Source organism: Spea bombifrons, chromosome 4 (assembly GCF_027358695.1).
Source record: "Spea bombifrons isolate aSpeBom1 chromosome 4, aSpeBom1.2.pri, whole genome shotgun sequence".
Classification (NCBI taxonomy): Eukaryota; Metazoa; Chordata; class Amphibia; order Anura; family Pelobatidae; genus Spea; species Spea bombifrons.
The window spans coordinates 76,561,076-76,575,041 of NC_071090.1; the positions used below are offsets into that span (position 1 = coordinate 76,561,076).

The following is a 13,966-nucleotide window of genomic DNA, read 5'->3' on the forward strand; positions in this document are numbered from 1 at the left end:
CAGGCAGCTCAGTGGAATTGTGTGTAAACATTTACACAATGCAGCTCGAGTATTTTCGGAAATACACCAAATTCTTAACTCTCTACTTACAGTGCAGGCTGCGTGTGCATTCTATTGTAGAAGAGCGAGAGCCAATAGGTGAGCCAGCTAATGTTCCTCCCACTAGGTGGCGCAGTTGCCCCCTTCCCTAGTGCACTAGAATGTGTGTATATGTATATAGCGTGCTCTGAACATTCTCACAAGCTCATTCATACAGATTGTGTCAGCTGCTCACCACGCTGCTTCCAGTGCCTGATTGTTTGCTTGGATTCCTTTTCTCTCTGTCCCGTGTTTCTCATGCTGCTGAGCGGACACTCCTCGGCTTCAGCCAGCAGTGCTCAGCAGCAGGCAGCAGACTCCTCAAGAAGTGTCCGAGCGGACACCACCATTACTACCAGAGGGAGCCCCCCACCAGCAGCCAGCACGGGACAGCAATGTGCAGGCAGCATGGCCAAATGGATCAAGGAGCACCTAGGGTTCAAGAGCTCCAAGCCACCGCCTCCAGCCCCTCCTAAACCGGATTACCGGCAATGCCTAGCTGGGGGAGCCCCTATTCATCATCACCACCACCATCATCATCTTCACTCCACTGGACCTCAATTCCCAGTAGCTCCAGCAGGACAACCGGATATTTTGGCTGCATACAAGCTACAGAAAGATAGGGACTTTGAGGACCCCTATACTCCTGCGAGTGCCACAGGTTCAAGTACCTCTCAAAACTCCTCCACAGCCCCTACATCAGTGCCTGCTGCTAATACAGCTCAGTCGCCTTCATCACCATGTCCTTCACCTGACGTCAAGTATGTGTCTCCCAAACACAGGCTCATTAAAGTGGACACTGGGGACAAAGGGGGCTCAAGTCCCACCAGTAGCACTAACCCGGGAGCCTCTAACCCAGGACAGCAGCCCTCTGTGGTATCCAACATGGGAACACCAGGGATCAAGTCTCCCCCTGCCACATCAGTTGTCTCCCAGTCTGAAGACTGCAAGCAGGATAAAGTAAGTCTGACGTATAACCGAGCTCTTTTGCTTCTGTTGATTGTTATTGTTGTGAGCTGAATCAAGTGGGTGCAAAGATTTTTTGTGAACCATCCCACAAACTATTATTGTTTACTTTTCATCAGGCTACTGTTCATTTCTATGGTGTGTATATAAATACATGTATATTATACACACTTTATTGGTCCACAGAAATCTAGAAGACATTTCTCACGCTGCTTATACGTCTTATATATGCGATATCATTTTAACCCTTTCCCCGTCAGTGGCATAAACAATACGTTTCGCACACTTCTAAGCACTAAAAGGGTTACGTTTCATCAGTAGGCTCTGCTACAGCTCATTACACACCTGGCACTCTTTCCTTACCCATGTGTTAACATCACATATATATACTACTACCTCTAAAGTGTATGATGCGAACTTTAACCGTCAATGAAGACGGGGAATGGGGAATGCAAGGACATATATGACCCCAAATAAAGCCTAAAGGAAAATGGCACAACCTGGGAGAATAATATAGGGGTAGGAATGTATGAAGGTACTGCAGTCTGAATGGGTCATTGTTTTCTTTTGACATGTTAGGTCCTTTGTCTCTCACCATTCTCTCTGGTCTTTTTGTTCCCATTTAGTGGAGAGGAGGGGGGTCTTGCATATACTTCTCTCCCATTTTCTGCCATTCCTTCCTTCTTCTTGTCCCTGGCTGTGCCTCATTGCTGCTCCTTCTCTTTCACCTCTGCAGTACTACAGAGGGGGGCATCCATGATCCCTTAGATGCTTTGCCCTTGTGGCACCCTCTTTTGTAGCCCCCCAAAACTGATTTATAATCCTGTGAATACAACTACTAAGCAGCTTGTCTTTAGGTCAGGATTCTTTCTACATGTTGTCCTCCCACTGATCATTACGTTCATATGGTGTAAAGTTTATAGGTCTGACTTGGCAATGGTACAGGTTCTACAAATTGTATCTGTTCTGATATCAATTATGTATTTTGTGCCTGTATGCAAGTAGTATGCCTCCCCCATAGAGCTTGCAATCTAAAGCTAGTGCTAGGGACATAAAATGCTAACAGAAGCCTTCAACAAAGCTCTACTCTCCCATACCTGCATGAGTAGATGTGAATGCAGATTTAGACAACCAATTGGACTAAAACTCCCATTACACCCATTCAGCTTTGTCTTGGTTAAGCATGATTTGTGTTGCTTTTCTTAGCAGCAGGAATGTCAATAGGCTGCATCTCCTTGCACATTAGTTGATATGACATAGGGTTAGCATTTTGTTTTGAAGACACACTGAATTGTAAGAAGAGGTCGCCTTGGTAAATTTGCCTTGTATTCAGAGAACTGGAAATGAGATGCTGAATTAATACATCCAACTGTCATGTGTGACTAATACCTTCTGCCAACCACATTTTAATCAGCAAGTTTGACTTCCTTGTATCGGAATGCCTTGGCTTTCCTTGGTGAAACTGACATAAAGATATCAAGTGTTATTCATTTTCATGAGCCAAGGGATGAATAATATGTATGGTATCTGTACAACATTGTTTAGAACAGGGAATTTAAAATAAGGACAGGCAGTATAAAAATTACTAATTAAGGGGACGGAATATCGAAATGAATCTGTACACAGCTAGCCTGAATTTCGCCTGTAAATTAATGTCTTAAATTGACTGTTTTTATAAAGGGTTAATTCTGCATATAGGCTAATTCCAAAAATCTCTACAGGAGATGTTTAATGATATGGCATTTTAATATTCTCTAGATCAGTTTCAGTTGGACAAAAGCCACTTCATTTATTATCTTTGAATGAATTAGAGAAAACATTTATATTCTCTCTTCTAATCGAAAACCAGTTTAATAATAGAAATTGCTGTGAAACAGTGGAATATATAGAAACAGTGCGCTATCGCTGACATTTTCAAGGGTGCCATTGATTTTATCACTAAAATGTGAATTTATAATAAATTATTTGCCAGAATATTGCTCTATAGAGGCTTACTGGAATGTCTCAGGATATGATAGGATGCAACATGGTGGGATAACCCAGGAGATGCTAGACAGTGTGTCAGATAACCTTTGTTGAGCCTGCAATGTGTGACTGATCTTTTAATGGGGAAAGAAATGTGTTACCATTATCTAAGTGTCAGTGAGTGATATTGCCTGTGTATCGCAGATTTAGTATGATGATTTTCTTTTCTTTTTATTTTTCTAACTATGTTTGTGAATGTAACATTAAGACAACTTTAAAGCAATGATTATTATATTTATAGAGCGCCAACAATTTACACAGTGCTTAATACAATACATATATTCAAGGGGTATGACAAGACGGGAATTGACAGACTAAGACAAACCGATACATTAGGTGGAGAGAGCCCTGCTCGCAAGCTTACGATATATATTTGTGAATACATATTTTGGTGACTTAGACTTTACTATTTAATTCTGACCAGGCTTTAGAATGATACATGTGCCTAATTATTGTAGAAAAGCCTTCATGTATATAGGGGCACTAAGGGATCCCATTTGTCAAACAGATTCACATTTTAGACACATTTGGTGAATTTGAAATAGAATTAAATAGATTCATATCTTAATCACACACCCTTAAGGAAAAGAAATGAGCAATGCTGAACATGTCTCCTTAACACACTGCTTAAAAAATATACTGGTCAATATTGGGTCATCCTGCAGGACATTAAGTGTTATATATGTTTGTGTGTACACACACACACACTAACACAATGGACAGGTGCTGTTGAGTGATTGTATCGCTATAAAAACCAATTAACTGCTGTTGCTTATTTTAATGCTGAATTTGATTCTTTTCTCTCTACCAAAATCATTTTATCCATAACCCCCATTATATTATGTCTAGGTCTGTCTTTTTTGTAGATTTTTTTTCTGTAGTAATTTATAAATTCAACTAATTTTACTAATTTAATTTCAAGGCCCCCCTACATGTTGATCTACCTACTCATATTGATATTCATGCCTTGTGCAAGGGTAAGGTAACCTCTAACAGTTTAGCTGTTCTGAACTATATCTAACATTTACGCTGTTCCAAGCCACTCAGAGCATCTGGAGCTCTCCAAAGATTGCCTTTTGCAACAGCTAGGAAGGGACATGTTCCCCAAATACTCTGTCAAACTAGTCCACAATTCCCCAAGAAGTCTGCTAGTAACCCACTCACTTGACTTGTCTGCAGCTGCTTTGTTTGAAACACTGCTAACAGCTTCCACTTACCAAGAGGTTGGAAAGATATTACATTATTAAAATATCACAGACCCCCCCCCATGTTCTCTTCCTCTTAACACAATTGCTACTATGACTTGCCTTTTAACCTGATGTACTTGATGTTCTACAATGACAAAACCTAATGATTTTATGCCTGCAGATGTATTTATCTTGCAAGGTTTTTTTCTTTTGAGTTGGTATGATGTCATGTAAGTTAACTTTCCGATACCCAAGTCATGCATTTCTGCTGATCAAACTGTAAACACACACACTCTCTCTAACACATGCAAGAAGAATGTAGTGTTTATTTGATGTGACATACATGTGGTTTTGGGCCCATGTGAAATGATCAGTTGTCATAACTCCTAACTTATCGTACATTCCAACGCATGTGATGGAAATAACACATTATGTAGCACACTTTAGAATAAGGCCATGTTTTCAACAGTGTGGTAGGCACCATCCTGGTTCTGAAATACCCTGGAAGAAGCACATGTTGTAACATGGAGATGGATTAAGATGATGGGCATAGTGTTTTTTCCACATTTAAATTGTGAGCTATCAGAACAGAACAGCTTTCAAACTATTTAAGGAGCCATCCTACAAAGGATTGACCATGGTCATAAGCATTAAGGAAGGACTAAATGAAGCCCAGACTATACAGCTAACACATATGCGTAAAATACGCAGTGAGCTTAATAGTAAGAAGAAGTATTTGTTTTATTTCTATGAGTTTTAGTGTTGGTCTAAGGTAATATAACTTAACTGGTTTGACTGACCTTTTGACTGTTAAAATGATAAATGTATAAATATTTAATTTTTCTGACTTGGATATTGTGAATGAAGTTCTGCCATGTTCCTTGCAGTCCTTCTTTCGACAGCATTGTTCTAAAGGATGTTGTATCCAAATATACAGAAAAACAATGGCAATTTTTCATGGAGTAGACCATATGATCTTAAAATGTTCTTTTTATTTTTTAAATTTAAATATTTGTTATATTGGAGCTCTTATTGAGAGCCTTAAAAACCTGTTGAAAGCTCTCCTGATCCTAAAGGCACTATACTGAAAACCTGATTCAGATTATACCGTACATACATATTTAATACTAGAGATGTATCCAACCCATAGAGACCATACCAGGTGTGCCATGTTGATTTACAAATGGCATCCTGCTCTACTGATTAAACTAGGATAGATACTTATTAACTCCTCATTCATGTGTGGCATCTGAAATACTCATAAAAACACTTGCATTGTAATTACTGCTTATCTACAAATCGTACTATAAAATAACCAGTTCAAGATCAAGACACTGGAAAAAAAGACCCAATTGAAATGCTATAACTAGGTAATAGCTACCAGCAAAAAGGCTAACATTCATTTTGAAGGTGCAGCTGTTCACAACAAAACAGAATTCTCCCCATCTGGCCTTCCTCTGGGGGATCTTTTGTTCCAGGACTAATTTATTGTGGAAATTGGTTGTGTTTTGGGCCAGCTACAAATGGCCTCCAGCTAAAATCAAACCTACGGTTTACGCGATACCTCCTCAACTGCTACACTGCAATAATTTTCACAATAATTTTGCAGTGTTCCAATTAAGTGTGAAAACTTTACATGTTATAACAACGTAATTTTATACTCCCAGCTTTATAACCAATTTGGTATAGATTTGTATATTTTAATCAAATAGATCTTTGTCAGTTATGGTGATTTGTTTCTTGTTTATTAAGTGTATTGTATGTTCATTTTAGGAAAAAGTATTTGAGCTTCATAGGCAACATAGTTTAAATAGGCACAAAACAGTTTCCCTTTAATACAATTATTATGGGAAACAACCTTTCTAGTATATGCAGTGGTTAATTATTTCTTGAATGTTAAGGCATTCCACGCCAAACCAGAAGAGCACTGTTGACTCTTAGATATTCTATTCTCGGCTTTTAGTTATCATAGCTTGGTACTCATCGCTTATGAGGTGTCCACTGATGTTAACAATAACCACAGCACCATTCCTTTTAACATCCTATCTTCCAGAGAACACCAAAGCAGTCAGAATTAAACTCTTCATTGCTGAAGAGACCCACAGAGCTGTAGTAATGAACTCTTTTATTGCTAAAGAGACACGCAGAGCCGCTTTAATTAATCCCTCCACTGTTGTGCAATTTGCATACCCACAGAATTAAACGGCACTTCTCTGCTGGAAGAAGCCCTGGAAATCTGTTACAATTCTTCTTACTACTTTTGAGACTTACTGTATAGATTTTTCAGACTTCTCTACATCCATACAGTCACCCATTAGCTACAAGTACAATGCATAAGATAGACATTGTCTTATTGATGTCTCGCAACGCTAAAGCTTAATTTTAGAATGATACCTTTATTTCTCCAAACACTCCAAAAACCACGTATTAACAATACACTATGAATGCCTTCTGCCTTTCTGGTAAGCAATATGGTCATATCACATGTGATATAGTCATACACAATATTACCACAAATAAATGGTGGAGGAGCGTTGACAAGTATCACACATTAATGGTACGCAAGGTCTCCTTTCTTTATTGCAGATTTGGTACCTGCCAATGAATGTGGTAAACAGGAGTCCATCTGCTTTAAGCAACAGCGTTATTGATATGAGGTTAAAAAATTAAAATTAGATATATTTTTATTCATCATTTTCTCACCCAGCATTATATTCAAGCAGGTATAAAATGAAAAAGTCTGGAGGCTATAGATGTAATATGTTCGATATCACAATAACGCAATGCAACATAATAACTGGGGGGAAAAATAAAAAACTGCTTGTAAAATAGACTTGTTAAAGTTCAAGATCTTTACAAATTTTAAATTAGTCTCTTAAACCAGTGTTTGTTTTTTCCACTTTGGAACTCTCTGTCTTTGAACCCATGCAGTTAACCACAAAATAAAACCAGAGGCCTACTTTTTCTTTTTTTACTTGTTTCAACTAATCGTTGAAACAATAAACCGATTCCAAAGTTTTTACTTTTTTCCCAAGGAAATAAACTGTATCTATGCTGAACTTTATGAAACCAGATCACTGATAAAGAAAAATAATGGTATTTAAATTACTATAATAATCTAAGACCAGGCCAAGGTCTGATTAAGGCCTGAGTCTTTACATTAGGGAAAAATGGGCAGACTAGGTGGGCCAAATGATTATCTGCTGCCAAATTCTATAATTCTGAATGCATTTGTGAATAAACCTAATTTAATCTCAATATTTTATTTGTTACACTAAATAATATAATGACCTGGGATTTATCCATTTTTTTCAGAGTTTCAGGTTTCAGAGTAATGTACTCTGCGCAGTCAAAGGGGATAAAATGTTGGCAAAGGGAGCTAATGTCTCGCATACACAGAAGGAACACATTAGATGTTTTTAAATTGTGAAGCAACAAACAATGCATCTGAACAAACTGATAGCTTCACTGTATATTTTCATGCAGATATAAGTATTTTTTTAAAATTGTAAATCACTTTGAATCTCAAATGAGACAGATGCCCAAAGGATTAACACCTTAGGAAACTACATGAAGGTGGTTAAGCTAGAAGGCTAATTGGATGGGGGGGAGCTCCTAGTGAGCTAACAAAGGCGGCAATTAAAGACAGTTATTCTCACTTTAATAAATATATATATATATATATATATATATATATATATATATATATAATTTGCTTTTAACCAAAATACAGTATATAACAAAGCAAAGAACCCACACATACCCAGTAAATACTATTTTTAAAGTCAGTTATCTGAAGCATTAATATTTAAGATTCTGTCAACCTATCTGGTCATGTATTGCTTCGATTGCCATGTTAAAGTACCCTATATGTGTGTATGCAACGTGATATACGCACACAAACGTGCAAACAGTAAGTTATAAGGTATATAGCTGTACATGTTATAATAAACGTTACCCTACCCAACAACTGGCTTATAAATAAAACAAAAGGTCTTAGTTTTTCTTTTTTTGTTTTTTAAATTTTCTCTGCATAGGAGTATGGGAAGATTGTTGGACTCTCTGATGTTGGTGGTGCCTTCTTACAACTCAATCAGTCTTCCAAAGCGAGATGACTTTATCTCTCTCTTATCTTATCTAGAGGAGTGCTATATAATCTGTTCAATGAACTTACGCATATGTTCCATTCACCCTTCTCGAGTCTTTAAAAAATCATTTACTATAAAAATCAAGTATTTGACTACAGTTTGATACAGTTACAGCGACTTTACAAACACATTATTGTGGTAAATAAATAATTGAGTACTTTGTCACCCCATAACTTATCACTTTTTCTGACATTTCCGATTGGCAGTCTTGTCAACAGGACCTAAAGTATACTCTTGCTATAGAGCTGTATTGTTTTTTTCTAAGCAGCTGCACCGTTCTGTTGTGGGCCTTGCAAGAGCACAAACTAATCTGATCAAGGTCATTATATGGGTTGAATCATGGGATATTTCATGTGTCTGGAACCAAGTATGTGTACCAACAAGATTTTTTTTTAATGTGCACTAGCATTTTTACATAATCCCCCAAATCTTCTCCTTTATTAAACTGGGAAAATCAAACACAGATACTATTATAATATACTTTCTATATATAATGCTCTTAGCTGACATTTGTTTTTTCATATATCTATATTGAGAAGAACTAATACAAAACTCTAATAATAAAAAAAGCCAACAATTCATAACATAGCGAACTGACATTGACTAATACTGTTATGAGAACCGAGTTATTACCAGTGTTTGTTCAATTACTAGTCTCAACTTTTTAAGTGCCTTTTGGAAGTTGACCAAAGATTTTCCCAGCTAGCTTTATTCTTTATAAAATAGTTTTATTGATGAGAACTGATCTCCGCCTTGCAAGTAAAAGAACAGGGTGTGAAAGTAATAGCTTTTAATACACACCCTGTTACCCTTTTACTAGCTGGAAATCGGAAACCTCTAATGAGTGATGCATTTTGTTCTTTGACAGTAGGATATTGTAAACATGAATGCTTTGACATGATTAGATATTCTGTGTCTGTTCTGTGTTACATTCCATTTGCTTGCTTAACGCTGGTTTCTAACATTGTTATGCACATAGTAATGGCATATATCATTCTGAAATGGCCTTTTCCATCCGTCATATTACTTGAAATAACTATTGAGGTCAAAATAATTAAAGGCTGTAAAAACCAGTCACTAAACTCATAATTAAAGTATAATATATAATGTTTACATTCTGGTTTTCTTGCCAAAGTAATTCACATATGCAATATAAAAAGACACAAGTAGCAGTATGGGCACAAATTCTGTGGAAGGATTAATTTGTTACTGTTTGAATACAATTTAATGCTCTGAAGTTTTGCTTATGGACAAATAACCAAGGTTACACAAATGTTATATGGGGCTGAGTTTTTATGGGTGCATAATTATTTTAAATGGTGTTCACTCTGGGTCACTGCCTCTGTCCACATGCAAGTAGTAACTGGTTTCCAACAGTCACTCACTGATCCGTAGAAACATAGAATGTGACGGCAGATAAGAATCATTCAGCCCATCCTGTCTACCTGTTTTCCTGATGTAGAGACTCAGACCTTAATCAGTTCTTGGTCTCAACTTAGATTCAAGATAGCTTTATGCCTAACCCAGGTAAAGAAAAGAAAAAAAAAAAACAAAAACAAAAAAAAAAACATTATGGTACTCCACAGAATTAATCATTACAGTTAACTTGTACATCAAGTTTTTCTCTAATTTCTTTTTGTTTATTTGTAGCCTGATTTTCTCATGATTTAAGTTTATATTTTTTTTATAGGCACAACACGTTTTCTAAATTAAACAAATTAAATATGTTGCATACAGAGGATTCATTTTCATGAAGAATGCATGTTTGTAGTCTTCAATAATTCAGCCAGGTTTTAGATTATAGATATTTTTTGAGCAGGGTCACACCAGGTTAAGCATCTGGTTCTTGTGCTGTAAGAATAATTACTTTTCAGAAACAAAAAGGTAAGGAGGGTCCTGCTCAAATAAACGTACAATCTGGCAATTTGAAGGGTATCCATTGCTCTGCTTGCGACCCAGCTAAGGATTTCTATGTGTTCCTCTGCATGCTTCGGTCCTTAGTGCTTTTGGGGGATTAGAGATCAGGGGGAACCAAAGTATTTACAACACTGATTGGTGGCCTGACATCAGAGGGCCTGGTTTTACCAGGAGTATATTAATTACTTTCCTTATTCACGCCACAGGGGAACAGTGTTTGATCATACCCACTTCCACTTACTTCCTGCCCTTTTAAAGGCCAACTGGGCTAACCTGGCTCCCACACGCAGCTAGCCCTGCTCACTGCCTCACCACCAAGAGAGGGGAAACGCCAGGGAGTCCACCCTGGAAAGATCTCGGGTGTGAAAGTAGCATCTGTTGCAGAATGTTTCACTACTGTATCGTTTTATGTAAAACAACTTGAAAATGAAGTTCTATAACAGGAGAGAGGGCATTCAATAATGTGTATTGTGTAGAACTGAGATCTGAAGGCAGAAGGAAAAGAAACCCCACAAACAGTTAAATTTATTGTGGGTACAGCAAATTAACTGGTATGCATCATCATTAAAACACTTTGACGTAAAGAGAAACTGGGCTGTGGCCTCCTGGATGAATATTTACAAATACCGAGGCCTGTCTGCATATACATATATACAACATTTTCATTCAGGCTTTTAAGACCGGTTTAGCAGGAATGGTTCAATGTTAGCAGGAATGTTCAAATGCCACCCACACTACAGATTTGTGAAATCGCTTAGGGACTTATGATTTAAGGAATGTACTGGGTTTTTTTTCTTCTTCTAACTAAATGATTGAGGGAATTTGCTGGATGCCTCTGCATTTGCGCTTTAAAAGGATATAAGTTGCACTAGAAAGTGTGTTTGTTTATTTGTGGTACAAGTGGCCAGGATAGACAAACAGCAGAGTCCTTGGATACTGAGGATTTACGACGACCTTCAATTCATTGAATAAATGCTATGTGTGATAGTGGAACACCACAACATCATTGTAACACCATGTAGGTCGTTAACACAACTTAGCAACACTCTTATTAAGAAGAAAACACAAGGAATACTGATAATTAATACTCAGTTTATTTAGAACGCAAATGAAACTCCCATGTAGACACTCATTTAGACTTAGCTGTGGCTGTTCTTGCAAGTGATGTACTAGTCCAATTACTTTATTGTCTAGCCTTTCTGTTCCCTTTACTTGTCTTTTTGCTGCAATAGGGTGTAGCTTCCTGCCCTGAGGCTTTAACGCTAACTGATGCTGCCCGTCCTTGTTATATAGAATATCTAGTATTATGCATTTTTTTTTTATTTTTTTTTTTTTTATTTTAAGGTGTGGAGTTTGAAAGAGAAATAATCCAGCATGTTGCATGTTAGGGCAAACGGCTGTAGCAGCAAGTTTATAGAAAGGACATCTGGCATTTATAAGGCAGTTACTACCTGCTGGAGCCTCTGCAATAAAAGCCTTAATGATAATATAATTAGTATCTGAGATACAAAGTTTTCTTTATCTGTTTTTAATGAGTCTATCAGTCATACATCAGAGAGAAATATTAGTGACACAGAAATTCAGGATTTTTGTGCAACATATATATATATATATATATATATATTTTAAATATAATTAACATTATTATTTTTTAAGATTTTTATGACCATTTAATAGCTGAAGAATAAACCTTATATTGCTGCAAGCATCATTTAAGATAAATAGGAAGGAAATATATGTTTATATACATTGAGAGACATTTGCGTGCAGTAAGGTAATGAAGGCCAGTTCATTCATAAGCAGAGGTCATGGGGGTCCCATTCTGAAACATTGTTTGATTCCCTTCTACCACTGCTTGTATTATCCCTTATCCCATCCCATGTGTATTTACCTGTAATCCTAACATTTCTTGAGGTTAAGCCAATGATTGTCATTCAGTTGATTAGAAAACATTAAAAATGAAACCCTTGGCAAAACTCTAGGGGTGGGAGAGCTTCATATTTTACAGATAGTAAACTCTTACTCAACATCTCATTATATGATATCAAAGAGTTTGCAATCTGAATGTGGCAGAGGCGTCACCTTTTAGTGGACTGAAGAAATGCAGTGCAGTTTTGGGAAGACTTTCTTTTAACGCCATCATACAGTCGTCATTCATTTTACTATGTAGTGTTAAGGTGCTTCTGTCTTAAATTTGATAAGGTGGATAACCTTGACTAAGAGTTTAATGAAGGTAAGGGGTACATATGTGTACGATGGCATAAGAAAGTTTTCAGACACCTGCTCGTGAAGAGTTTAGGGTAGAATTTAGTAGAAATGTAAGCCATTTTTGTAGGTGATCTTTACATTAAAAGCTGGCAAAGGCCTTCTTTATGTTATGGATCGGGTTGCCAGTTTTAGTGTGTCACACACTATGTGATTATGTAAATATCTGGGTAAATTGTTGCATTATATTAACGACACTAACAATAATCAAAATGCCTGTATCTCCATAGTCCACTGATGTCATTACGGGCATGTCCCCCAGAAAACATTTTAGACCCCATATATCGTCTCCCCATGCAATAACTTTGCTGCAGGCTTGCGTTTACCCTGTGAAACAAACCAGGTAATGACATACGATTGGGTGTAACCCACTTACAGCTTCCTTTCCTATGGAAATAATATGCTGAATTGACATGCTGAAACCACTAGGAAGTGTATTGTATTTTCCTGCACAGAAGTCACTGTGAGGTTAATGTTATATTTTGCTCAGCATTTCAATTCTAAAAAATAATTTTCATTATATTGTGACATTCTTGTATACTCTTCTAATATGTAACATGGGTTATATCAGAACTTGCTTTCAGAAACTATATAACAAAATATTTTATATACTGAGTGGGCAAAAACTAAGGATTTAAATCGGCACTAGTACTTTGAGTCTTTTGCCTATGGGCTTGATGGCCTTGGCATAATTTGTAGCTTTAGAGTGCGTAACCTAATATTTTGACATATTTTCCTGGCTATTCTATGAACTATAGTAAAGTATAGATGCCAGCTGAGGGAGTACTGAATTTAGTTTTATATTTAAACAATAAAAGCTACCGTGCGGTCTTATATTTCACACATTTAGAATTTTGTTTCAACAAATAATTCATATTTTCAAAAGTATATTAGGAAATGTTACTGCTTATGTGCAATATCTGCAGACCTTGGTCAGTAACTCGGCAGCAGATAATGTTTCATTAAATTATGAGCTCAAATATGCTTCAAAACTTGTATATCATTTTAACCTTAATCAAGTGTTAAATATTTAAATATCTCTCTACAAGGGTGGGGTTGAAACATGGGCTTTTAAAATTGGGTATGCTTCTTTTAAAGGAAAAAAAGATGAAAAAGGAAAGGAGAAACATCATTTTATTACATTTTCAGTTTTAAAAGTGCCACCTCTCATATGTGTGGGATAGGCTTCATTTGTAGTTTGATTTCTATGATTCATATTGTTTAAACAATATCTCACAAGTGAGTACACCCCTCACATTTTTGTAAGTATTTTATAATATCTTTTCATGTGACAACACTGAAGAAATGACACTCTGCTACAATGTAGTAGTGAGTGTACAGCCTGTGTAACAGTGTAAATTTGTTGTCCTCTCAATATAA

At 36.7% G+C, this 13,966-nt stretch overlaps 1 protein-coding gene across 3 annotated transcripts in view; it reads left to right on the top strand.

Moving 5' to 3' along the window:
• The first annotated feature begins 269 nt into the window (after positions 1-269).
• The window catches only part of SHF (Src homology 2 domain containing F), a 107,269-nt gene continuing 93,572 nt past the window's right edge, over positions 270-13,966 (top strand). For all 3 annotated transcript variants that reach the window (XM_053461852.1, XM_053461853.1, XM_053461854.1), the window contains exon 1: positions 270-1,038. In XM_053461852.1, coding sequence (XP_053317827.1) covers positions 337-1,038 — 702 coding nt within the window. In that variant the 5' untranslated portion in view covers positions 270-336. The remainder of the gene's footprint in view (positions 1,039-13,966) is intronic.